At 36.4% G+C, this 25,434-nt stretch overlaps 1 protein-coding gene across 1 annotated transcript; it reads left to right on the top strand.

The window, feature by feature from the left end:
* Nucleotides 1-271: 271 nt before the first annotated feature.
* LOC120768668 (myosin-VIIa) lies at nt 272-24,674 on the top strand. The gene is made up of 16 exons (XM_040095446.1): nt 272-870; nt 11,125-11,391; nt 11,461-12,588; nt 12,669-12,810; nt 12,940-13,313; nt 13,484-14,443; nt 19,986-20,186; nt 20,286-20,686; nt 20,741-20,945; nt 21,046-21,447; nt 21,510-21,620; nt 21,682-22,523; nt 22,586-22,748; nt 23,184-23,549; nt 23,617-24,345; nt 24,401-24,674. Exons 1-16 carry the CDS (start codon nt 847-849, stop codon nt 24,575-24,577), a joined length of 6,492 nt encoding a protein of 2,163 aa, XP_039951380.1. The 5' UTR covers nt 272-846; the 3' UTR covers nt 24,578-24,674.
* Nucleotides 24,675-25,434: the final 760 nt, after the last annotated feature.

The following is a 25,434-nucleotide window of genomic DNA, read 5'->3' as shown; positions in this document are numbered from 1 at the left end:
GTTAATGAGCGTAAAAATTATCGCGGAGCGCCTGCTAACTATCATTAAAGCGCATGTTTATGTGCCTGTGTATTATCAAATATTTGTTATACAACTTGGCGTATCGCTATCAGCAAAATGATAACATCGACAAATAACAACAAACATATAAAGCACTGAGGTATGTGCGTTCTCTCTTAAGATATCGACAAGGCACACACATCTACATACTCATTTCGCCACTAATTAAACGCATTCTTAACTGAGGGAAATTCAAAAGTGCGCGAGGCATTGTTGGCTACGGATCGGCGTGAAATTGATCGCAACGTGTGCAAATAGCGTTGTGCTGACGGTGGCGCAAACATACTTATACATAGAGTAATTTTTGTAATTCGGCATATACATTGCGAAGTTGCGCTAGTTTGATAAGCATATTGGAAATATCGACTCGCTTGAAAAAATTAGTTTTTTGGAAAGTGATTTAAGTGAATACGCGAACAAGCAGAGCAAAAGAAATTGCTTTGAAAATAGTAATTTAAAAGCAAATGTATATAACACGAGTTTATTCTGATATCTTTGTATAAAGTGCAAAAAAGTGTCAAAACTCCAAACAAAAAAAAACAGAGAGAGAAATAGTGAGTGATTTTAGACAACTCATTGAAAGTGATTAATGAAATATAAACGAAGTTCATCAAACAAAAGCAACAGTCAGCATAATTAATTTGAGTGTTCAGAAAACCAAAAAGTTTAAACGGTAGATAATAATAAAAAGTTGATAACAATTTAACTGCATTTCTAAGAATACAGTAAAGTATAGCCGCACAATTCTCAAAGGGCACGCTGCTGATGCCTTCAACGTATTGAAAAATGACTAGTTTTCAAAATGAACTTGTAAGTAAAAAATTTACGTTTTGAAATATAGATATAACTAATGTTGTGGCTGTGAACCTCACATATATTTTCTCTATTTTCCTAAATCGAATATTGCAATAAAGTCAGAATGATTTAAAAAAAAGAGGATATTTCGATAGTCTAATTCATAATTTTATTATAACTATTTGAACAACCATATACCAAAAACAAGCAGAAGCGTTATATTCAGCTGTTCCGAAACTATAATACCCTTCACAAGTGTATTTCTTATAGCATGAAAGGGTATCTTTAACTTGATTTTTTGGGCAAGCATGCAGAATAGCTATACGCAATAGTGGTCCGATTTCAACAATTTGTTCGAGGATTATAGTGTGACCTTAAACAATAATATCTGTGAAGATGTTTTGTCAGATAAAAAACTTTTCCTTACAAGAACTTGATTTTGATCGGCAAATTTATATGACAGCTGTATGTTACAGTAGTCCAATCTCAATAATTTGTTTGGAGAATATAGTTTTATATTCGACAGTATTCTATGCCGAATTTCGTGAAAATATCTCGGTAAACGGAAAAGTTTTCTATACAAGGGCTTGATTCTGATCGTTCAGTTTGTATGACAGCTATATGCTAAAGTGATCAAGTAAGCATCCTCTTGAAGAGAAAAGGTTGTGTGCAAAATTTCAGTTCGATATCGAGAGACTAGTGCGTTAAAGCTATATATGTATGTATATACTGTGTTCTGGTTTTACCAGTATTCAGGTTATATATGTATATGTATATAATATGCGGATATTTCGATATTTAGATATAATATTTGCTAATGTTGTATAACCAGATAACAGAAATTAATAAAATACAAAAAGATAATTTATATACATACTAGTGGATCTGGCAACGCGTTGCTGTGATATATATTTTATACTATTATTCATATAATAATCTATTTATTGCAGTGAAAATTTTATTTACTAATAAAGGCGAAAACGTTTTTGTTGGTGTAAGAATTCAAGGGATTGTACTTGAGGTTTAATTTTGAATATGTTAATACAAATCAATTTCCTTGGAAAAAATAAAGAATTTAAGGCTGCCTTCTCAATGTTTGGTTACTAGCCTTTCTGTCCAGTTAACTGATTTTTCCGCATAATAGATTGTACTTAATAAACATACACAAATTGTGGGATCCGCCAATGTGCATGAGCGCCCATTTAATAGAGATTTCACTGTATTTTTTATTTATAAATTGTTTTTACTATCATATCTTCTAAGTTGGTTCGAACTGAACAGAGTGTGCTAAATTTTGCTAAAATCGGTTCAGTAGTTTAGGATGCGATGGACGGACAAACAATTTGACACGTAATTTTTATATATAAAGGTAGCTAAAAGTGAACAAAAAAGGTTGATTGTAGAAGAAATTTTTGCTTGTTAGCTTTTAAGGTTTTTTGGAGCAAAAATTCAAAATTATAGTTTGAAATATTTGTCTGCGAGGTTATAAACTTTTTATAAGATTGCGTAAACACATATTTTCAACGTTAAAAGTGACACCCTGTACTGCAAATATTTTATGCAGAGCCTTAGATAATGACAACGCCTCACACAATTGTGTTTTTGGTAATTCATTTGGTTTTTCCGGTACTTTCCGGTATAAAAAAGAAACAAATTGTTAACAGATGTTGCGTGAAGTTTGTTTGAGTAGAGTCTAACGGTTTCAAAAATGTGTTTGCAGAGCATTAAAATTTATTTTTAATAATAACGTTTGCGCTTTTGAAGTATGTAACCATAAATAGCAGCAACAATATATGCAAATAAAATCAAAGTAGTCTCTTAAGATAAGTGTGAGTGGCAAAGGGTTCGTGAGCAAAAATCTTTAAGAAAAAATCAAGTTTATTGTTTTTAAGTGCTTTCAAGTTGAAATCATAATTTACTAAAAAAATATTGATTTATGCGATTTTGCTCAGTAATCGACACTTGCTACCTAATTTTCGATAAGATCGACTAGTAAATAATGACTTCACATTAATTGAGAAAGAAATAATCAAGTGTAAGTATATAGCGGCAGGATATCTGTATTAAATCACTGCTAAATTAGGTTAATTTATAAATGCCTGTGATATCATAAGTCGAAAGTACGAAATCGAAAAAACCTAAATAATTTTTTATTTTGTTATTTATTGCCATATATTATATTATACTCAATAAGGCCTTTCTTAAAGACTTCAGAGATATTTTTTTGATAACAAAATAATTTATTAACTTAATTAATACAGTTTTTTCTGAACATAACATAATCCTTAAAAATGGCAGTGACATAATTCAGCTTTAATATGCGCTAGTTTTGAATTAAATAAATATGATTTCATATTGCCCAGTTCATTATTCAATGCTTCCTGAGTTTCTTTACATTTAATATATGACAAATTAATATTTTATACCCTGAACAGTGCATATTAAGTTTGCCGAGATGTTTTGTGTTTGTGATGGTTGGCGTGACAAGCCAAGTCAATTTAGACATTCCCGTCTGTCTACATATATACAAACTGGTTCCTATCTTATTGAGATATCGATGTGAAATTTCGCACACGTCCTTTCCTCCCCAAGATGCTTTTCATTTGTCGGAACGGCCAATATCAGATCACTATAGCATATAGCTGTCGTACAAAGCAACAGTACAATCTTCGAAGAAATTGTTCAGATCACTATAGCGTATAGCTGCCATACCAGATCGATCAAAATCAGGATAAAGATCTTTTCATATCCTTAATATTATAGCTTTGGTGTAACCGCAGTTAAACATCTATTTTTATTAGTGCTGCTGCTGAATACTCTTATGGAAGATTGTACTTTCTCTATGTAGCTCTGCAGCTCGTATTATTTTCTTCAGCATTATATTAAAGAAGTCACACCATAGGGAGCCTCCTTGTCGGAAATATTGCTTGGTATCGAACGGCTCGGAGAGTTCCTTCCCGATACTGACATAGCCGTATTAGCTTGGCGGGATACTAAGTTCAGGCATAGCGGCATAGAGGCGGTTTCTTCTGAAGGTGGATTTAAAATCGACGCAGAGGTGCTGAGTGTCCACCTTCCTTTCAGGGGTCCTTTCCGAGACTTGGGGCATGGTGAAAATCTGGTCGATTGTAGATTTTCCAGGTCTAAGGCAATACTGATAAGGTCCAATCAGTTTCTTGACCATGAGTTCAGTCTTTCACACAATACGCTCGATAGAACCTTCTTTCGATGTTGAGGAAGTTTATCCCACGGTAGTTGGCACGGATTGTGGGGTCTCCTTTTTGTGGATTGGGCAGAGCCAATCGTCCAATTGCCAGGCTAGGTTTAGTCCGACCGTATTCTATATATAAGCTCTTTATCAGTTCATCGCCGCTGTATTTGGATAGCTTGGACGACAATCCAATGCTCCCGCCGCTTTGTTGTTATTCAAACTGGTATTTGCTATTCGAACTTCTTCATGATCAGGCAATGTAACGTCTACTCTATCGTCATCGATTGGATAATCAGGTTAGGCTTTCACTGCCATTCAGGAGACTGGAATAGTATTCTCTCCATAATTTCAGTATACTCTTGGCATCAGATACTGGATAACCTCAGGCGGTTCTATAAGAGTATGCTCCGGTCTTGAAACCTTCTGTTACTGTACCCCTGTCAGCCAGGTTGTCAAGCTCTTCATACTCACACATTTCTATTGCTAGTTTTAATTACTCTTACGAAACTTAGGTGTACGTGATTATTTCCGGCGTCATCGCATTTTCGTGTTGACTGCAAAGTATTCCTAACTATTTGCTTACAAGCAGTTGATTTATTGCCAAAAATTCCATCGTTATGCTCATAAAAGCTTAACATCACACCTAGTTTGCCAATAATTTAAAAAATAAAGGCGCCGCAGGCCTAGTTGTCAAAAAAAGTATTTCTAAACTTGCCACCAATTCATTTACGCAAACATTTCGCTCAAAATTTTTAAATTACTCACATTTTCACTGCTGAGTTGTTTAATTAGTTTTGCGGCGTCGCCATATCGATGCGCTCGTCAGTCATATCGCCGCAATCAAATCTCAGCCCGCTATCAGCTATCGCATTACGTTTGTTGGTAATTTTTTGGTATCTCAGCTTTTATTTTGCATTTGTTGCTATTTATTTATGGCTGGTCATGCCTTTTTCCGCAATTTCTATTGATATTGATTTACCATAAAAAATTTAGCAGCTGTAGTGCTTTCAACTCGCTGTGCGCCACCAAACCCCGCTGCGTAAAATAGAATACGTAACAACGTAAAATAAATTAGAAGTGCATTACATAGTTGCACTAATGTTTCAGATGTACTTATGGAAGTATTAATCATATTTACACATGCTCGTTCTATTTATAATTGGCTGCAAGTGTACACCCTGTATTTGCTTGTAGCTTTATAGAGCGCTTTGCGTTTTTAAATGCACCAACAAGCTCTCTGGGTAAATGTCAATTAATTAAAATCCCCTATGAATGGCAGTTTAAGTTCTGCTCGCCAAATCTCTAAGCAAATATTGCTGTTGTCTATAGGCTTGTGTAAATTTATTGTCTGAATATCTCGAGTGCTGTCTTACTTAATTGATATGGTGTATTCAAAAAATATATTACAAAATAAAAAAAAATAAAAAGAAATAAAAGAAATAAAATTAAAAAAAAATAAATAAAAATTTAAGAAAAAAAAATTAAGTCGCAATAAAATTATTTAACTGCTCGCATTTTTGTGCTTTACTCGTAAATCACCAAATTTATGCTTTCATGCTTATCAGTAAATGTTTGTCTATTCTTTCTTCAACATTAGATAAAATGCACATAGCTGATAAGCGCATACCTATATTTGTATGTTTGTAGAAAAACATTACAGACGCCACCCGTAGATATCATTTCTGTGAAGAGCTTATGATCTAAGGAAATATGAACATTTATCGTTACTAAATACTTTGCCATTATTTTATACCCCGTAAAAGGTAAATTAGTTTGTCAAAAAGTCATAAGAAATCCAGAAGCAAACGACTTATAGGATCTAAATTATATATAGTGTGTATATGAGATGGAGTCAAGCGTCGAATACTCTCAGCGTTGGACTGTTTTCATCCATTCGAATGACATGACCTAGCCAGCGCTGCCACAGTCTCTTAATTCTCTGAAGTACAATCTCAATGTCGTCGTATAACTCGTATAGCTCATTGTTCCATCGAATTACTATAAATCTTCCACAGAACCTTTCTCTCGAAAACTCGTAACGTCGACTCATCCAATTGCGTCATCGTCCACGTCTCTGCACCATATAGCAGGACGGGAATAATGAGTAGCTTTTAAGGTTTGGTCTTTGTTCCTCGAGAGAGGACTTCACTTCTCAAGTACTTACTCAGTCCGAAGTAGCACCTGTGGGTAAGAGTTATTCTGTGTTGAATTTCGAGGCTGACTTTATTGTTGCTGTTAATGCTGGTTCCAAAATAGGCGAAATTATCTATGACTTCGAAGTTATACTGTCAACAGTGACATGGCAGCCAAGTCGTGAGTGCGACGACTGTTTGTTTGATGACAGGACATATTTCGTCTTGCCCTCAGTTCAAAACCAGACCCATACGCTTCGCTTCCTTATTCAGTTTGAAGAAAGCAGAACTAACGGCGCGGATGTTGACGCCAATGATTTCAATATAATGGGCGTACGTCAGCAGCTGTACACTCTTATAGAAGATGGTACCTTCTCTATTTAGCTCTGCAAATCGTTTTATTTTCTCAAGCAATAGATGGAAGAAGTCATACGATAAGGAGTATAATTGTCCGAAACCTCACTTACTGACGAATCTTCTGGTGTTACTCAATGTTAACTTACACAGTGGTATTAGCTTTGAGGGGATATCAAGATCAGACATCGTGGCATATAGGCTTGATAGAACCCTATATATGATTTTTAGGAGGCTTATCCGATGGTAGTTGGCGCAGATTGTTGAGCGCCCGTTTTATGGATTGGGTAGAGAATCAGGTATGCTTTCGCTCAACCATATTCTACAAAGAAGCATGTTTTTGCATGCTCCTTATCTGTTCTTCGCCGCCGTATTTGAATAACTTGGCCCGGCAATCCATTAGCCCCCGCTGCTTTGTAGTTCTTCAGACGGGCAATTGCTATACGAACTTCTTCTTCTTCTGGAAAAGTGTTTCCTCCATAATTTCAGTATGCTCTGGGCATCAGTCACTAGATCACCTCTGGAGGTTCTACAAGTGTAGAATGGATTAAGTCATGCCCGTCTCATTGCTGGTCTATTCTGTCTGTATATCCCCAAACTAGTCTCTCTTAAAGATATCGAAATGACATTATGTACGTGTTCATGTCTCTGCAAGAAACTGCTCATTTATTGGAATCGCCGGCATCGCATCACTATAGCAAAAATCTGCTTGATCGATCAAAATTACAATAAAAAATCATTTTAATGCTAAAAGAAATGCATGGAAAGGGTATCATACTAGCTTTGGTGGAGCCGAAACTAACCTTTTTCTCTGTTTTTTTTTGTGTTTGTGTAAATACAACCAAATTTTGGTAATCTTCCAATGGATTATGAAATAAAAATTAAAACGATCATGGCCAAGGAACGAAAAACGCTTTTAATAATTTTGAATGACCATATCTAACTATATATGTATGTATGTACATAATAAAGTGCTTATAAAATTTATTAATTTATTTTACCATGACCATTTCATTATACCTAATCAGTGGTAATAATTGATTTTGACCAACTGGTTTGCAAGAATGGAAAATACTTAATGCTCACTGTAACTGTAGTGGGCACTTAATAAAGCAATTACTTTTGGGAAAAATAAGATAAGTGAAAACGCTAGCCATTATTATTAGTGTTGCTATTTAAGTATCAGTTATGGATATATATATAGTATATTTAAAAAATGTGTGATACTAGCTAGGAGTAATAATTAATTTGCCGATGCCTGATCGATTGATCGTTAGTTAAGGTTTTATACCATCTGGTTCGTATCGTTTTAAAAAAAGCGTTTTAAAAAAAGTAGTATTGAGGACGATATAACAATACTAGTGATCTTCCAACTATTGAGCGCTTGCTTTTAACTGGGTACCAGGCGTTTAATATATGTGACCTGGTCTACGAAAAGGGAGCTAACGTGCGAAAACTAGTTTTCTGAGAAAAGCTGTTAAAAATAATCGTCAGTTTCTCGTTATCTCATTAATTGTTCTCCTTTTTTTTGACACCTAAGCCCCCTTTCCGTAGACCAGGTCACATATAGTTATCGTCATATTAAGGTTGAAGAATAAGAAAAGATCCTTGTTCAAAAAATTAAAACATAATTCATAAAATTTATCAATGATTTCACTGCTTTGTGATACTGTGAATTGATCTATGTATTGTCAATTCGCACAGAGCTTTCTCAAATCAAAATTTCAGGAAAATACTTCCAGTTCGTTAATTTGATATCTTCGTTGAAATACTGTTGAAGCCAAGGTTTGGATTGATTAACATTATCTAGATTTTGCACTAGAGAAATCAAGCGTTGTAAAATTGTTTGCTAAGTTGCAACGATGTGAAATGAGTACCAAAAACGATGATGGCAGTGGACGCCCTAAATAAGATGTTTCTGACAAAAGCCTCAAAAAAGTCCAAAATAATTTCGGATTCCCGTAAAGTGAAGTTGTACGATAGAACTGAGAGTCTAAAGATATCAAGCGAACGTACTGAATATATTGTAGATGAATATTTGGGTATGCGAAAATCCAACAAAAACATATACGAATTGCCTATTCTGAGGAGATTTTACAGCTCTTTACAAATAAAAAACCCAAATTTTTGCGACGATATGTGATAATGAATGAAATAAAGTTCTATTATTTTACACCGGAGTCTAATCGACAGTCAACTGAGTGGAGACTGCACATGATGAACCGACCGCAAAGCGTGGAATGTATGGAATTAGTACTATTTTGGGCTGCTCATCGTATAAAATTCATCAAATATCTTCAAAGGGGAAAACCATTAACTGCTTCTTTGCATTGTTGGAGCATTGGATTCCATTTGAAGAAGAAAAATGTGCTGTTTTACCAATATAATGAAACATGTCACAAAGCAATGTATATGATGTCAAAATTTCATGAATTCGGCTTCGAAGTTCTTCCGCATCCGCCGTATTGTCCAGATCTGGCCTCAGTGACTATTTTTTGTTCTCAGACCTCAAGAGAATGCTCGCTGGTAAGAGATTTCGCAACAATAAAGAGCTAATCGCACAGACTGAGTCCTAGTCTGAAGCTTAAGGCAAATGTATTATAAAAATGATATTGACAAATTTTTGTGAACGCTATAATCGTTGTATTACTCTCGAAGATAACTACATACATATGTATATTGAATAATAAAATCAAATTTTACAAACACCACATTTTTTTATATGTTAGTCTACGAATTTTTCAGCACATCCGTTACATCCGTTGATTTTTATATGTAACATAAATTTAAACAATAATATTTATCAGCAAAAGCTTTTCTTAATATGAATCCCAAAATATGTCTGTTTTCATGTTCGACTTTTTTTAATTTCATAAATGAAGCCAATGGCATGAAAATACAAAGTAACTTCTTTTCTTTTGATAATTATCCGACCATGTTTTTCTGCAACATTTCTGAAATACCAAATTATATTCTCTTAAGTTCCAACTGATAAAGAAGATTAAAAACCCATTAGTTATATCCTGTATTTGCACATAGCTTACCATTTAATTACCAATGTTAAGCAAATAAATTTTGCAGTAAGTATACAAGTTCTGATACATATGTACGTACATATATACAAATATCTGAGGGTGTTTTTTTAACTATTCATTTTTTCAACCGCTAATGAAATTTCTTTGGAAATAACCTAAAAAAGTCTGTGAAAATTTGAGCCATTTTATGGCATCGCTTTGACTTTAGACATACAAGTATATTCCTTAGAATTGAACACTCTTCAAAAGTGCCCATTGCGACAAAGTTGAAACACACATCGTTGAGGTAGTACATTGCTCTAAACCTGATTTGTCCACGAAAATCGCATTTTTTTGTATTTATCTCGTAAATGACAAGAGCTATAGAAAAAATGTAAATAACAAACTAGTAGGAAATTTATTAGCTACAAAAAAAGACCAAGGGCAAAATCGCTATCATTCATACTTCTTGAGATATTCGGTTTTTTAAGTAAGGTTGTATGGAGTTTTCATAGATTTTTTATTACATACCATCTATGAAAATTTCATAAAGCCTTAATTAAAACGCCGAATATCGAATAAAAAATGGGATTTTAGTGGAAAAATCAGGTTTAGAGCCCCGTACTACCTCACCGATGTGAGTTTCGACTTTGTCGCAATGGACGCTTTTGTAAAGTGTTCAATTCTGAGGAACATATCTGTAAGTCAAAGCGATGCCATAAAATGCCTCTGAGCTATAGAAATTTCAAGATATAGAATCACGATTTTTATGTATTTTCAACGGAAAATTTTTACATGCCTTGGTCCAGTCCTTAATGTTAATATTAAGGGCTCAAATTTTCATGGAATTTTTTTTATGGTATTTCCAAAGAAATTTCATAAAGGGTTGAAAAAAATGAATAGTTAAAAAAAACGCTCTAATATGTATATATTTATAAATATGTATTTAGATGTGTACAAATATACATGCAAATATTTGGAATAGAAATTCTCTAAGTACCACACAAATTTTGAATAACAATAACTGATATGAATAAATGTCTTAATACAGGAAATTACTACTTAGCTGCTAACCACAAATATATGAAATTGTAGTCGCAATAAATCTTGCAATAGTGCTGAATGTTGTTATATGTATATTATTAATCGTTTAGACATATTTAGAGTCATACACGGGTATAATACATACATGCCTTCACATACAGACAACAGTCGCGGTTGAGCGCACATAAGCCCCCTTGGCGTATAAGCAACCACTCGTGTCGATAAAGTGGCTTTTGAGGTCTATTGGTGTGATCAACTCGAGTATGTCAACCCATAAATAAGTCTGAATGGCTAACCGCTTATTTTGTACGCTTATAAATATGCAAATGCATATATACACACATGCAGAATTATTTCGGTCCTAAAACATATGTATATAATAAGCCCTTTTCAACAGCAAACTTTTTGCAAAATACACATATATAACCCAGCCTAAATCACCTTTGCCAAATTCAATCAATAATGAAGTGTTTGTTTTTCAATTTTCGCATCTATTTTTATGCCACTAAAACAGGGCGAATGTGTGTGGGTGCGGCCACAAAATGCCGGTGACAATGAGTTTGTGGTGCCGTTTGGTGCGCGCGTCATACGCACGGAGAAGACACGCACACTTATTGCCAATGATGAGGGTAAGCAATTTTGGGTGCCCGCAGAGGATGTAATGAAAGCGATGCATATCACATCACAGCAAGGTGTCGATGATATGATTACGCTAGGCGATTTGCAGGAGTACGCAATTTTACGCAACTTGGAGATGCGTTACGCCAAACAGCTTATTTATGTGAGTGGCCTGAACTTTCAAATATACTTGTGGAAAGCAAATTTTAATTAAATATTTTTTTTCTTTTAGACCTATACCGGCTCCATGCTGATCGCGCTCAATCCCTACCAAGCGCTGCCGATCTACACGAACCGTGAGATCGCCAAGTATCGCGGCAAGAAGATCAGCGAACTGCCGCCACATATATTTGCCATCAGCGACAATGCCTTCCAGCAGTTGAAACGGGAACACATGAATCAGTGCATCGTGATTAGCGGCGAATCGGGCGCGGGCAAAACCGAGAGCACCAAGCTCATATTACAGTATCTGGCCGCTATTAGCGGCAAGCATGCTTGGATCGAGCAGCAAATTATCGAGGCCAATCCAATTTTGGAGGCATTCGGCAATGCGAAGACGGTGCGAAATGACAATTCGTCACGCTTTGGCAAATACATAGAGATACGTTTCACGGATGCGGGCACGATACAGGGTGCGAATATTGAGCAATATCTTTTGGAGAAGTCACGTATTGTGGCACAGTCGCGCGACGAGCGCAATTATCACATTTTCTATTCAATGTTGGCGGGTCTGAGTGACGCCGAACTGGCACGCCTCGAACTTTCGGATAGATCTGCTACAAAGTACCACTATTTATCACAGGGGGGTTGTCATGAGTTGCAGGGCAAAAGTGATGCTAAAGATTATGCTGGCATACGTGCTGCTATGAAGGTGCTCTCTTTTGGCGCAGAGGAAGTGTGGAGCATATTTAGTCTATTGGCTGCCATTTTACATCTCGGCAATATGTACTTCAAGGCGACGGTAGTACAAAATATGGACGCCACTGAGGCCAACGATATTGTAAGTTTACAGCGTGTAGCTTCACTGCTGGGCGTTACGAAGCAAGCTTTGGCTAATGCGCTGACATACAAGACTATTTTTGTGCATGGCGAACGTGTAGTGACTAGCCTGTCGCGTGAAATGGTCATCGAGGGACGTGATGCATTCGTGAAGTCGTTATATGGCGCGATTTTTATACGCATCGTTGAGCGCATAAATGCGACTATTAACACGAAGGATAAGTCGTCGAAACCGCTAAATACCATCGGTGTACTGGATATCTTCGGCTTTGAGAATTTCGCCGACAATAGTTTCGAACAATTGTGCATCAATTATGCGAATGAGAATCTGCAGCAGTTCTTTGTGCGACACATTTTTAAGGTTAGTTGGTTGTAATAAAATATTTTCCTGTATTTTATTAAATATATTTCATGCAAATTTTTCTTTATATAATCCCTTAGATGGAGCAGGCGGAATATGAGCAAGAGAACATAAGGTGGCAACATATCGATTTCCAGGATAATCAGGAGATATTGGACTTAATTGGCATGAAGTCGGTGAATATTATGTCACTCATTGACGAAGAATCGAAGTTTCCCAAAGGTAATTACCGATTCACTTTTCACTCAAACTAAAGGAAAAAATAGCACTTTTCACACTTTCAGTTAACTTTTTGTATATTATATATCTCTAGAAATACTAATTGATACCTTTTTTAACCAAATTTCACAGGCACCGATAACACATTGCTGGAAAAGCTGCACGTGCAACATGGCAATCGGTCCATATATGTCAAACCTAAATCTAATCAAGCCGCACTTTTTGGCATAAGACATTATGCCGGCGTGGTTATGTATAACCCTAATGGATTTTTGGAGAAAAATCGTGATTCGTTCAGCATGGACCTACTGGAGATGATTAGGAAATCAAAAAATAAGTACCTCAAGGATATTTTTCCAATTCAACTGCCATACGACACCATGAAGAAACAGTTGACATTATCCGTTAAGTTCCGGAATTCATTGGATTTGCTCATGCGCACACTCTCTGCCGCACATCCCTTCTTCATTCGATGCATTAAACCCAATGAGGATAAGAAGTCTAATGTAAGTATACTAGTTTTATCATAAGAAGATTCCGAGACTTAGACAACCCTTTATCTTAGAAAACATTATAAAATACTCCAAGTCTAAATATTTTCAACATTAACTTAAAGAAAAAGTTTTACGTTACCAATTTTCTCTAATATGTTCTCTAATTTTCTTGCCTTTTACAGTTGTTTGACCGCGAGCTCTGCGTGCGCCAGCTGCGCTACTCCGGCATGATGGAGACGGCACGCATACGACACGCTGGCTACCCCATACGTCACAGCTACAAGGACTTCGTAGAACGCTATCGCTTGCTGCTGCCGAAGCTCGGTCCAACCGGCACCATCGACTGTCGACAAGTGACCGAGCAAATATGCAAAAAATTACTTCCCGCCACGGCTGATTATCAGTTCGGCCGACAGAAAGTGTTCCTGAAAGACGTTGACGATACTTACCTGGAGAAGGAGCGTGCGCGCATAGTACTCGAATCCATTATAGCCATACAACGCGGCTTTCGGCGTGTACTCTTCCGACGTCAGCTACGACGTTACCGCGAAGCAGCGCTCATCATACAGAAAGTGTGGCGCGCCTATAAGTACCGACGCGATTTCCGCATTGCGCGACAGGGCTTCCATCGCCTGGGCGCTTGCATTGCACAAAAACAATTGACGCATCAATTTACGAGACTGCGCAGTCATGTGACCCACTTGCAGGCTTACTGTCGCGGTCATTTAGCACGACAGGCGTTTAAACAACGCCGCCAGCGTCATAAGGAACTGCAAGCATTGCGCGCCTCGGAAGAATTGCTGGTACGACAAGCGCGTGAACATCAGCAGGCCGAGCGCGAGCGGCAGTCGCGGCTCAGCGCAAATGCAGCGGCCGCAGCAGTGGCGACAGCGGCGGCTAAGCCAACACTGCACACAACTCCAATTGCGACTCAGGCGCACATGAATGGCGGAGTGGCTGTGAATGGTAAGAACGGCGTGAATACCGTGAATGGCGTAAATGGCGTTAATGGCGTACCCGTGCCTGCGCAGCGGCAAATCAAAGAAGCGCCCAATGACAATTACATCGATCTGGAGTCTTCGAAGCAGATTGTGGACGACGTGTTTGGCTTCCTCGACGACGCCGATGTGAGTCCGCCCGTCGTGTCGAACGTTCGAGAGAAATCGTTGATGTTCGAACGCGAATTGCGTCTGAAAAAGAATATACCCATTAAACTGCTATCACGTCCGGTGAATTATTATGAGGCGCCACCAGCGCGTAAATTGTCGAATCAAACGAGATTATAAGCTAGAATTAGTTGTCAGCCGCAATTAGTGCTTAAGTGTGTTTGGAACGCTGTACATAGTTGGCTAGAAGGCGTGTGTAGTTAAAGAAATTGTGGGTGTTTTATTGTTACTATAAAACGAGTGCGCCTGAAAATATGCTATAAACATTTGTAGTCTAAATAAAAAAAGAAATGTACTATATAGTATTGTAATAATTTGTTGCTGTGTGGCTTAAATTGTAGCCGCCGGTTTCCATTTCATGCTCATGACACTTTGCTTATGAAATACCGTTAGCAAACGTTGTAAACTATCACTTGCACATCTATGTACATACGTAGTTAGCCTATATTTGCCATTTATATATTAGTAATAATTTTAAGCTTAGTGTTAATTGACAAAGGCGAGCAGCATTGATGCAGCAAAAGTTGAAAAATTGTATAGCAATGTTTTTTCTTAAGCATTGTTTTGACTCATTTCCGTGTATTTGTGCACAAGCCTGTAACAATTTGCTTTAGAATGCATTTAAATATTTTATTGTGCCTTAAGGCATTTGTAAATAAACATTTTTTACATTATTATGCAATAATAGTTTATCATTGTTGTGTTTATTCCTATGAATTGTTAGAATATGGTTGTAGTGGTGTGTTGCCTTGGTTTCTTGTTGTAAGAAATAGCTGAAATTTTGTGAATTTTATGCTGGTGCTTTTGTAGAAGAATGTAGGCTAATGTCTTTAATCCTAAAATTAAATATTTATAGCTGGTAATTACCCGAAAAATTCGTACATTTGTTGGTTAGAAAGCAGATGTCGCCAAAAATCTTATTGTATATGTTCCATTCAAATTCACCATAATTTATGTATTTAGTTCGAGCTAAGCACTTATAAAATTTTTGAAAGCGAATTATAGTTTTGTTCACCTAACGGTTGGACATATCACGTAAAAGTTATCGAGATAGATATAGTGTTATATATGTTGGGTAGTCGAAAAAGTCTTTTCGTATTTATAATCAAACTTCAACTTATTTCTTTTATATTTATACTAATGAATAAATAAATAAACAAATATGTACCATTTTGGTGGACCACTTTTTGCTATTTTTCCGCTATAGACATTATTCCATCAGTGTAAATCGAAATTTCCAGAACGGAAGCAAGCGAACCATTGTTGTGCTACACGAACTGATATAGTATCGTCTTCGTAAACCTCACAAATTTCATTAGTGGTTTGCGCAGTCTTCCTTTTTTCCTACAAAAATTTTAAAACATAGCGAATTTCACTCATTTTTGAAAAGCTTTAACTTTTTTTCAACTTCCCCAAATTTAATTTTTTTTGGTTAAATGAAGCTTAAAATACGAAAAGACTTTTTCGACTACCATATGTATTAAATTGCTTAGATTGCGATTCTCATGTTGACGTTTTACACCATAAAATATTTCCCTGACTTTCATTGTTGTAAGTTGCAAGAGCATAAAATTTTCGGTTGCACCCGAAGTTAGCGCTTCCGTACTTGCTTTATTTCAATTTTGGACACTGACTGGTCGAAAGTACCTTTTGGTTTCGTATAAAATTGGGGACCTGGACTCTAGTCCATTTTTACAAATGTTTCATCGTTCATTATTATGCATTCTACAGAATTTTTTAGAAAACGTTCGTACAACTTTCGTAACCTTCTTTTTGCTATTTTTATCTTTTTTGAATATCTTTGGGTTTTAATTATTTCTTTGCTTCACTCTTTGAATCCTAATGGCACTGGTTTTAGTTTTTTTCGCCTTATCGGGCACAAAAATTGATTTCTTTTGGTGTATAAAGGTCAACCCCTTTGCTTATCAAATTTTTGAAACATCTGCGCTCAGTATTTAAAATACATGTGATATGCTTTATCAAAGATTTTCTAAAACTAGTTTTTTGGAAAAAAATATGAAAATGAATTTTTTGTATGGACAAAGTTATTTCTCAATTAATTTGCTTGTAAAAACGGCTGTAAAAATTTAATTAAATCTAAAGGTATATTCCAGTCTAGAAATTAAAAAAAATCGTTTTTTTATGTTTCCTAAGTTTAACTATTCAAGAATATGTCTACCAGAAGATTTTTCGAAATTCAAATTTTTTCGATGATAGAGGCATTTCCATGATGACCCTGATGACCCAAACATGTTCGAACGGATTTGAGACTTTAAACGCATTTATCTTTTTCAAAACGAAAATATGGGTCCTCAGGTTCTACTGTACCAATTCATATGAAATTTTTGGAGTGTACTCTTAATGGACCTTTCTATATTTATAACTATCCATATCCTCTAATTTCAATTATAACTATTTTTAAAGTAAAAAAAAGTGGTACAAAATTTGATTTTTTTTTTAATTCTTTTAAACTTTTCCGTTATTCAAGATATTGCAACAATATTCAAGTTTAGTAATTTTGTTTGTTTCATATTGCTAACAGGGTTGAAATTGTAGATATGGTCACGTGCTGATATTTGATGACATCCCTCTTTATCAGCTGGAAATGTTTAGCTTTATTTAATTTTTGATATTTTTCTGTATTGTGATAATATTCAAAAATAATGAATAGAAAAATGGATATTTTTTTACAACCTTCAAAAATTACTTGAACTTCATGCCAATGGACTAGAATACTCCTCTATCTAATTTCGTTGGCAACAAATTCTACGTCAATTCATATTTATTCAGAGATTTTCTGCAAATTCATCATTTTTTATTACATTGTTTTTGCACTGAATTTGCGCTTGTACTTACCACTCCTCGCTCTCCACCAGATACATATACATGTGTCTAGAGTTTTAACCGTTTCTATTGCTTTTGTTTTAGTAGTTTTGGCATGTATTCACAATTGTTGTTGTTTTCTTTTTTGAAGCGCAGTTATCATCTTTTCACATTAGTTAATGCTAATTATTTACAAATTTATTTATCAATTATCTGAGCATATTAGGAATTTTTAATTAAAAGTTTGATAATCGCATTTTAAGTCATGCAAGTCATGCAAGTCATTATTATTATACATACATTAGTAATGACCAACGTATTCAATTAGCGGTATTTTTCCACCAGTCAAATTTACCGTTCCCGTCTCATCTCTTTTTTCTTCAAGTCGAAGGATGTGCAGATACGATTTTTCCAGTCCTCGAAACACTTTTAATGAGCACTTTCAGCGAATTTTTATATATTCGATCGACTGACAACGGGTTCCATAGTTGATTTGTTTACATTTCAAACTCATAAGCCCATACCACATCGGCAGTTATAATGCTCTCCATGAATGTGGTATCGGAATTCGCTCGATCAAGGAAAAAGCTGCTTTATGGAGGCGAGTTCACCAAAATCAATCGAATAGGCTCGCGAGAGATGTCGAGCTCTCTTGTCGTCTCTCTAACACTTGACCAACGATTTTCAAACACCATATCTTTCACTTTTTTAATATTTTCATCAGTTGAAGAGGTCGAAGGTCGTCCAGAACGAGTAATGATTTCAATGATCTCTCGACCGTCTTTGAAGGCCTCGCACCACTCGTAGGCCTGTGTTTATGATAAAACTGAATCACCGTAAGCTTTTTCCAACATACGCACTTTTCCCCGGAGATACTTATATCCGTAATAACTCTTCTTTTGTAAGCGAAAAATAAAGTCAAATAATAATATATGTATGCATTATTTTTTTATTATTTCCGTAAATCGAGATAAATCGTTTTTAATTCTTAAAACTTCAACCAACCCTCTCTTTTCTCTTCCTGATCTCTGATCGTCCGTAAATTTTTTTCCATTCATTGCTATTTTTTCTTTCGCCTCAAATGGGCTTCAACGTACTTGAACTTCTATCAATTTTTGTCATTTTCAAAGGCTTCTCCACTAGTGTACGAAGATCTTTGACCTTTACCTTTCATAGTTTTTAGAAATCATTATGAAATACTTAGCACTTTCGTGTTCCACTCAGGTCGAAACTTTTACTTACTGCTCGAGAAATAAAACAACTAAACCTTTGCTTTTCCTAAGAAATATATTAAGCTTAAATAAGTAGTTGTATATATAGTATGCGTGAATGTATTTCCAATATATTTCCTCCACCAATTTTGCAATAATTTTGTGGAGATCATTATCGTCCTGGAATCGAACAAAAACTAACCACGGCCAGCACCGAAGTTCAATACGACAAGCGTTAAAAAAAATATTTCCAAATTCATATAACAAAGCTTTATTAGCACCCATATCAATTTATAGCGCTGATAAAACCTGCAACTACCTTCAGTGGCCACCGCTCCTTATCTAAATACTAGTTAGTAAACATTTGACTAGCTGGTAGTTAAAATAACAGGTGGCAGTTAAAATAATAGGCGTCAGTAGCGGATTATGTTTATCGAATGGCAGCGTACTAGTGTGAAATGGATTGTCATAAAATTTGAAGCATAAATAGAGTGTTTGGTCTGGAAACTAAATAAACAAATAACCCAGCAAGCAACATGAAATATTAAACTGACATTTTATTAATGTAGGTCGAATGTGAATACCTATTCTACAAGTATATACATTGCACCCGAAAATTGTAATTAAAGTCCCCGGGTAAATGATATTTTAAAAATTTTCGAAGTTGGTTGGACTGCCTTTAACTAATTTGCCAAATATGAGCGCGATCTGTCATCCAGGTTGCTTACAGCAGATGTTTAAGTCGGTACACCTCAGAAGTGCGTTGCGATTTTTACAATGGATAAAAATATCGAACAAAGAATTTTTTTAATATTTTATATTTCCAATAAAATTTCGTATGTGGAATCATTTCGAATGCTTACGGTGATTCAGTTTTATCACAAACGCAAAACCTACAAGTGCTACAAAGCCTTCGTTGATTCTTGAAGACATGTCTCGTTTTGGACGACCTTCGACCTCTTCAACTGATTAAAATATTAAAAAGGTGAAGGATATGGTGCTTGAAAATCGTCAATGAAACATAAATTTATGAGTTTGGTATGCAAACTAGTCAAAAATTATCGGAATGGAGGCAAAAACGAGACGAGACCAAAAAAACTGCTGAAAAATCAAGATGCTTCTGGAAGACATACGGTCAATAAGAAGTTCTATTTCATCGTATTGAAGGCGTTTGCGTGGAAATATCCGTCGAAAACGGCCGGAATTCTGGAAGAACAATTCATGGATTTAAACGATGATAATGCGCCATCGCATCTAACCACGATTGTGACTCAATTCAAAGCCGAAAACGCAATGTATACCATCGATCAACCACCGTGTTCACGCTGAGCTGAAGGCCGTCCCAAAAATTGCTTATGAAAAATGTTTCGAAAAAATCTCCAGAATTTACCAACAACCCCTTATTTATTACCATTGCTTTCACGATACTGTTTTCCGCTTATTTATAGCCTATAGTTTCCAATGAAAGTGTTTTATTTTTTTAGCCGCTGCGTCGTGCGTTGCCTTCGGGTGGTACAATACGCATACCAAAGCTCGAAACAAGCACGATCGATACATCGGAATATAGCTTTGCCAAATTCGCTGCGACTTACTTTAATGCACAAGCGACGGGTTATCATAGTACAAAGCCGCTAAAGAGAACGTTACTCGAACATGACTTACCTATGGATGATATTGCCGCCAAGGTAAATACTATGACTTTGAGTTAACTCGACGGCGCAGTTATATATTTAACTATAAAATTCTGCACTCTTCTCTTCTCCTGCACTTATCGTTGAAATCAGGCGATTTGGATAATGATATTGCGTTTTATGGGCGACATGGCCGAGGCAAAATTTGAAGAAGATGTGGAAAGCGTTCACCTCAATTATCCTGATAAAGAGTTTGTAGGCACTGTGGGCAAATCTAGCGTTATGCAACGTTTAACAGTTACACTCTCGAAAAGTGCCCTTCAAAGTAAAGAGTTTCAAGCGGCACTCGCTGCGTTAAACGAAACCGAATCGAAACATCAACGTTTGATACGAAAAACACTGAAGCGCAAAACGAAATTGCCGGATCTATTGCGTAAGACACTAGATAATGCCGAGGAAATCGAGTTCTACAAGCAAGTTTTGAATGTACGCAGCAGTAATTTGGAGAAGCTGCATTTCATAATTGGACATGGCATACTGCGACCCACTCTGAGGTAAAGCTTGCATATTCTATTATGTTGAATATTTTAATATTTTCATGTTTTCAGGGATGAGATATTAGCACAAATCTGTAAACAGTTAACCAACAATCCTTATCGTACTTCTTTCGCTAAGGGTTGGATATTACTATCTCTCTGCATTGGCTGCTTTCCGCCTAGTATACGTTTCGAGCATTTCTTACGTTGCTTTATACAGCATGGACCCATGTTATATGCGCCGTATTGCGAGAATCGTTTGGACCGAACGCTAAAGGTAAATGATTAAACTACGCCATTATTTGTTTGTTAACTCATAGAGTTTCTTTTCTGTTTGCTCCATTAATCTAAATCCCTGCCTTATACATTCATGACAGAATGGACCGCGTACACAACCCCCATCGTGGCTAGAGTTACAGGCAACCCGAAATAAGTCCGCCATCACGTTAAATGTATTTCTATCCGATGGCAAAATGAAGAAGTTACAGGTGGACTCAGCTTCCACAGCAAAGGAAGCAGTACAGCAGTTAGCAGAGCATATTGGACTCTTGGATCATTTCGGCTTCTCTATTGTCATCACAATCTTCGATAAGGTCATGTCACTCGGTAATGGCAATGAACACATAATGGATGCTATCTCCAACTGTGAACAGTATGCTAAGGAACAGGGCCAGAATGAGAAGAATGCACCTTGGAAGTTGTACTTGCGTAAAGAGATGTTTAGTGCCTGGTACGATCCAAGTGTGGATCCATTGGCTACATATTTAATATATAAACAGGTGGGTATAAAATTCTGAAACAAATTTTGTCTTTCTGACTTTCTGACCTTTACATTTTTCAGATAACCCGTGGCCTCAATTTTGGTGAATATCGCTGTCGCACCGAAACAGATGTAGCTATGATCTGTGCACTTGAATATTACGTGGAACAGGGAGCAAATATGGATAGTAATGTAACAATCTTAAATTTGTCGAAGGTTTTGGATATAATTTATTGAAATCATACATTTTCAGGTCTTACGTAAACTCATACCCGACTTTGTACCAAAGAATCTCTTGACAGCCGGTGAGAAAAGCTTGAGAATATGGGAAGAGCTCATAATGAAAACATTTGCCGCCAATGAGTATGTCAAATCCGGTACACCGAAACAAGCTATGGAGGATATCTGTTTGTTTGCGCAACTAACTTGGTCCATGTATTTCTCACGATACTTTGAAGCTGTACGCACGGCAGGACCGAAACTCATAACAGATAATGTAGTTATAGCCATCAATTCGAATGGTGTCTATTTTGTCGACGAAACAGAGCAAGTCTTGGCTGAACTATCCTATGCTGAGTTTTGCCAGGTGACATGTGTTTCGGTTGAGAGCTCGAATCTCAGTGAGCTACATATTGAAACTGTGCAGAAGGAAAATTTCACCTTCAAATGTTATGAAGCCTCAGATATCGTGGAGTTGATCAACTTTATGCTGAAAAATCTCAAAGAACGCTCGAAGTACGGTATTGCCATTGAGGATTACAAGCCGGCATTAGAGGACCGTGAAGGACGTTTATTCTTACTAAAAGGTGATCTGGTGCAATTCGATGCTGATATCACAGGTGCGCAAGTAATGGCGGGTAAGAAGCGATGGTTGCCAGGAATCTGTAACGACGAGTTGGGCGAATTTCCGGTGGAAGTGGTAAGCGTACTAGCAACACTAGTGAAACCATCAACAAAGTTATTACAGTTATACAAAGAGAGCGCTGAAAGCGTGCACAAACGAAATTTAAAATCGGTAAAATATACCACAATACAGCGCCAACGTATGCATACATTGAGAAAATTTGCAGCAGATCATTTTCGTGATGAGATAATGTTAGTCAAATTAACTTTAAATATATATTTCTATTTACGCATGGTTGATACGTGTTTTTTAGCAACGGCTGGCCATCACAGGCACAACTGCATACAGTGAAGTCCACAAATGATGAGCTATGGCAACACTCATACAACATGCTGAAAGCTCCACTGCTGAAAGTGCTTTTACGTGATCCAGAGAATTTCCAAAAAGCGCTTGTAATATTTTACAATATTCTGAAGGTATTTGAGTATTAGTTTTTAGATACTCCTTTAAATAAATTAGCTATTGGTTTCACTAATTGACTCAATTAGGCAATTGCCAATTGAGCCTATATGCACTAGAGTGAGGATCAGTTTTTAGATACTTTATTAAGTAAATGAGCTAATTGTTACACTAATTGACTCAATTAGGGCATTGCCAATTAAGTCTATATGCACTAGAGTGAGGATCAGGTTTTAGATACTCCATTAATTAAATTAGCAAATTGTTACACTAACTGACTCAATTAGGGAATTGCCAATTAAGCCTAAGTCTACAAGAGACATAGACAAATATATGATTTTTATAACTATATTATCTTTCGATTGCTATACCAAAAACGTTTACCTTTTTTCTTCAAACAACTACTAATTGACTTCAATTAAGACTTAATTATAATACTTTCTCTTTTTTAGTACATGGGTGACACGCCACATGGTAATCAGAGCATAAATACCGATTTCATTTTCAAACACGCCTTAGAGTGTGAAACGCTCTGCGATGAGCTCTACTGCCAGCTGATGAAACAGTTGACGGCCAATCGTTTGCAACACAGCGAGGAACGCGGTTGGGATCTGATGTATTTAGCCACGGGCGTCATGTACCCCAGCTCATTGGTTATGAAAGAGCTGCTTGAGTTTTTAAACACACGGACTCATATTTTGGCAGCGGAGTCGCTAAAACGCTTGAAACGCACGCTGGCGAACGGACAGCGCAAACGACCACCACATGCCATTGAAGTGGAGGGGATACAGCAACGTTTCATGCATATTTATCATAAGGTGCGCGCTCACATGTTGATAACTAAAACATTTATTAATTGGTATTATCCCACTTTTCAACAACTAGATATACTTTCCGGATGGCAGCGTGGAAGCTTTTGAAATTGAATCCTTTACACGCGCTGCCCACGTCACACAAGACGTTGCAAAACGTTTTGAACTCAAATCTTGCGAAGGATTTTCACTCTTTGTGAAAATCGGCAATAAAGTATTTTCCATGCCGGAAACGGAATTCGCATTCGATTTCATTAACGAATTGGAGGAGTGGATGAGGTTGAATTTACCCCGTCGCTCACGAACACAAGTCGCATTACAGTATCAACTGTATTTCATGAAAAAACTCTGGTTTAATGTGGTGCCCGGTCGGGATCGTAATGCCGATATGATTTTTTACTATCCACAAGAAGTACCCAAATATTTGAGTGGCTATTATAAAGTGGATAAAGACTTGGCGATCACAATGGCTGGTTTAATTTACATAGTTGGCTTTGGCACGAGTACAACGCATTTGCATAAGATCGGTGATGTGTTGCCACATTTGGTGCCCGAAGATCTTATAATCCTTCTGAAAGTTACCCAATGGCGCCCACGTATAATACAATGTGTAAGTGGCCTGCTGGAAGAGCATGTCGATGAATGGGAAGCGAGACAACGTTTTCTCAGCCATTTAGCAGCGCAGCAAATGTTTGGTTCGACATTCTTTTTAGTGAAGCAGAGTGGCGACCAGAATTTGCCCGACACTATATTGATTGCAATAAATAAACGTGGGTTTCACATTATTCAGCCAGAAACGAAGGTGGGTGAAATAAAATATGTTTCTTCGTATATTTAATTTGAAAACTTATATCCAGGATATACTGCAGTCTTACGGTTATGGCGATTTAAGTTTCTGGAGCTCAGGCAATACATACTTTCATATGCGTTTTGGTAATATGATTGGTGCTTCGAAATTGCTTTGTACCACCACACAAGGCTACAAAATGGATGATTTGCTTACTTCTTATATCAAATATTTTAAAGAGAAATAGAGACCCCATATATATATGTATAGTATATATCCATAATGCAATGTAGTAATAAGTAATACTTAATCTCGTACAGTGAGAGAGATATGAGTTGGGATAACAAAACCTACTGTTCTGAGAATAAAAAACAATAAATAGAACACGGAATAGAACAATTGCGATACAAACAAGTTTTACTGTGAGAATATGGTGTTAGTTAATAGACGTCATAAATGCCTCTATAGTAGACTCAATCTTACCAGAGACCATACGTCTTTATACTAAAAAAAATTTGAAGACTCTTTCAAACTTATAAGACCAAAACCATAGGTTATCCAAAAGAAAGTCTTCTTGTATTGACCAGGAGTGTACACACAACAAGTAATATATTTACCATATACATATATAAAGATAACTAAACGGCTTTGAAATCTCTTAAGTTAGTCTTACGGTTTTGACAAAGATATCGATGGAATGCATTGATCTCTTATTAATCCTACTATATTTCACGGTAAAAATGCAATTGGTTGCAGGACATAGTGAGAACCCTGATAACTAAGAAGCAGATGAAGTAGCCACAGCAGGTACTACCCTACAATTAGACTTCGGAAAGGTGAAAATTTATATACCTCCGGCTACTTGTAGAAATTTTTTCGACATGTTATAAATATAGAGAAGGCTCGGTGGACGTAATCCTCGACTTAATGGATGGATGAGTGGAATATGGGTTGCATATGAAAATTGAAAAAAAAATGACACAAGAATTCCAGTAGGAGTGCTAACAGGTCACTCTAATTGACAGAATAATGACTATTGTATAAGCTGTCAGAAGAAAGAAGAGGAGACTATAAAACATCATCTATGCGAATGTAAGACATTGT

The sequence above is a fragment of the Bactrocera tryoni genome, chromosome 2, assembly GCF_016617805.1.
Source record: "Bactrocera tryoni isolate S06 chromosome 2, CSIRO_BtryS06_freeze2, whole genome shotgun sequence".
In the NCBI taxonomy this organism is placed as follows: Eukaryota; Metazoa; Arthropoda; class Insecta; order Diptera; family Tephritidae; genus Bactrocera; species Bactrocera tryoni.
This window is presented reverse-complemented; position numbering and strand designations above follow the sequence as displayed.

Excerpts from the sequence above, each read along its gene's own strand:
- LOC120768668 (XM_040095446.1), top strand. The coding sequence starts at position 847 with ATGACTAGTTTTCAAAATGAACTT. Across the intron at positions 12,811-12,939 it reads AGAATCGAAGTTTCCCAAAG|GCACCGATAACACATTGCTG; the intron begins GTAATTACCGAT and ends CAAATTTCACAG. Across the intron at positions 20,946-21,045 it reads GTTTGGACCGAACGCTAAAG|AATGGACCGCGTACACAACC; the intron begins GTAAATGATTAA and ends CATTCATGACAG.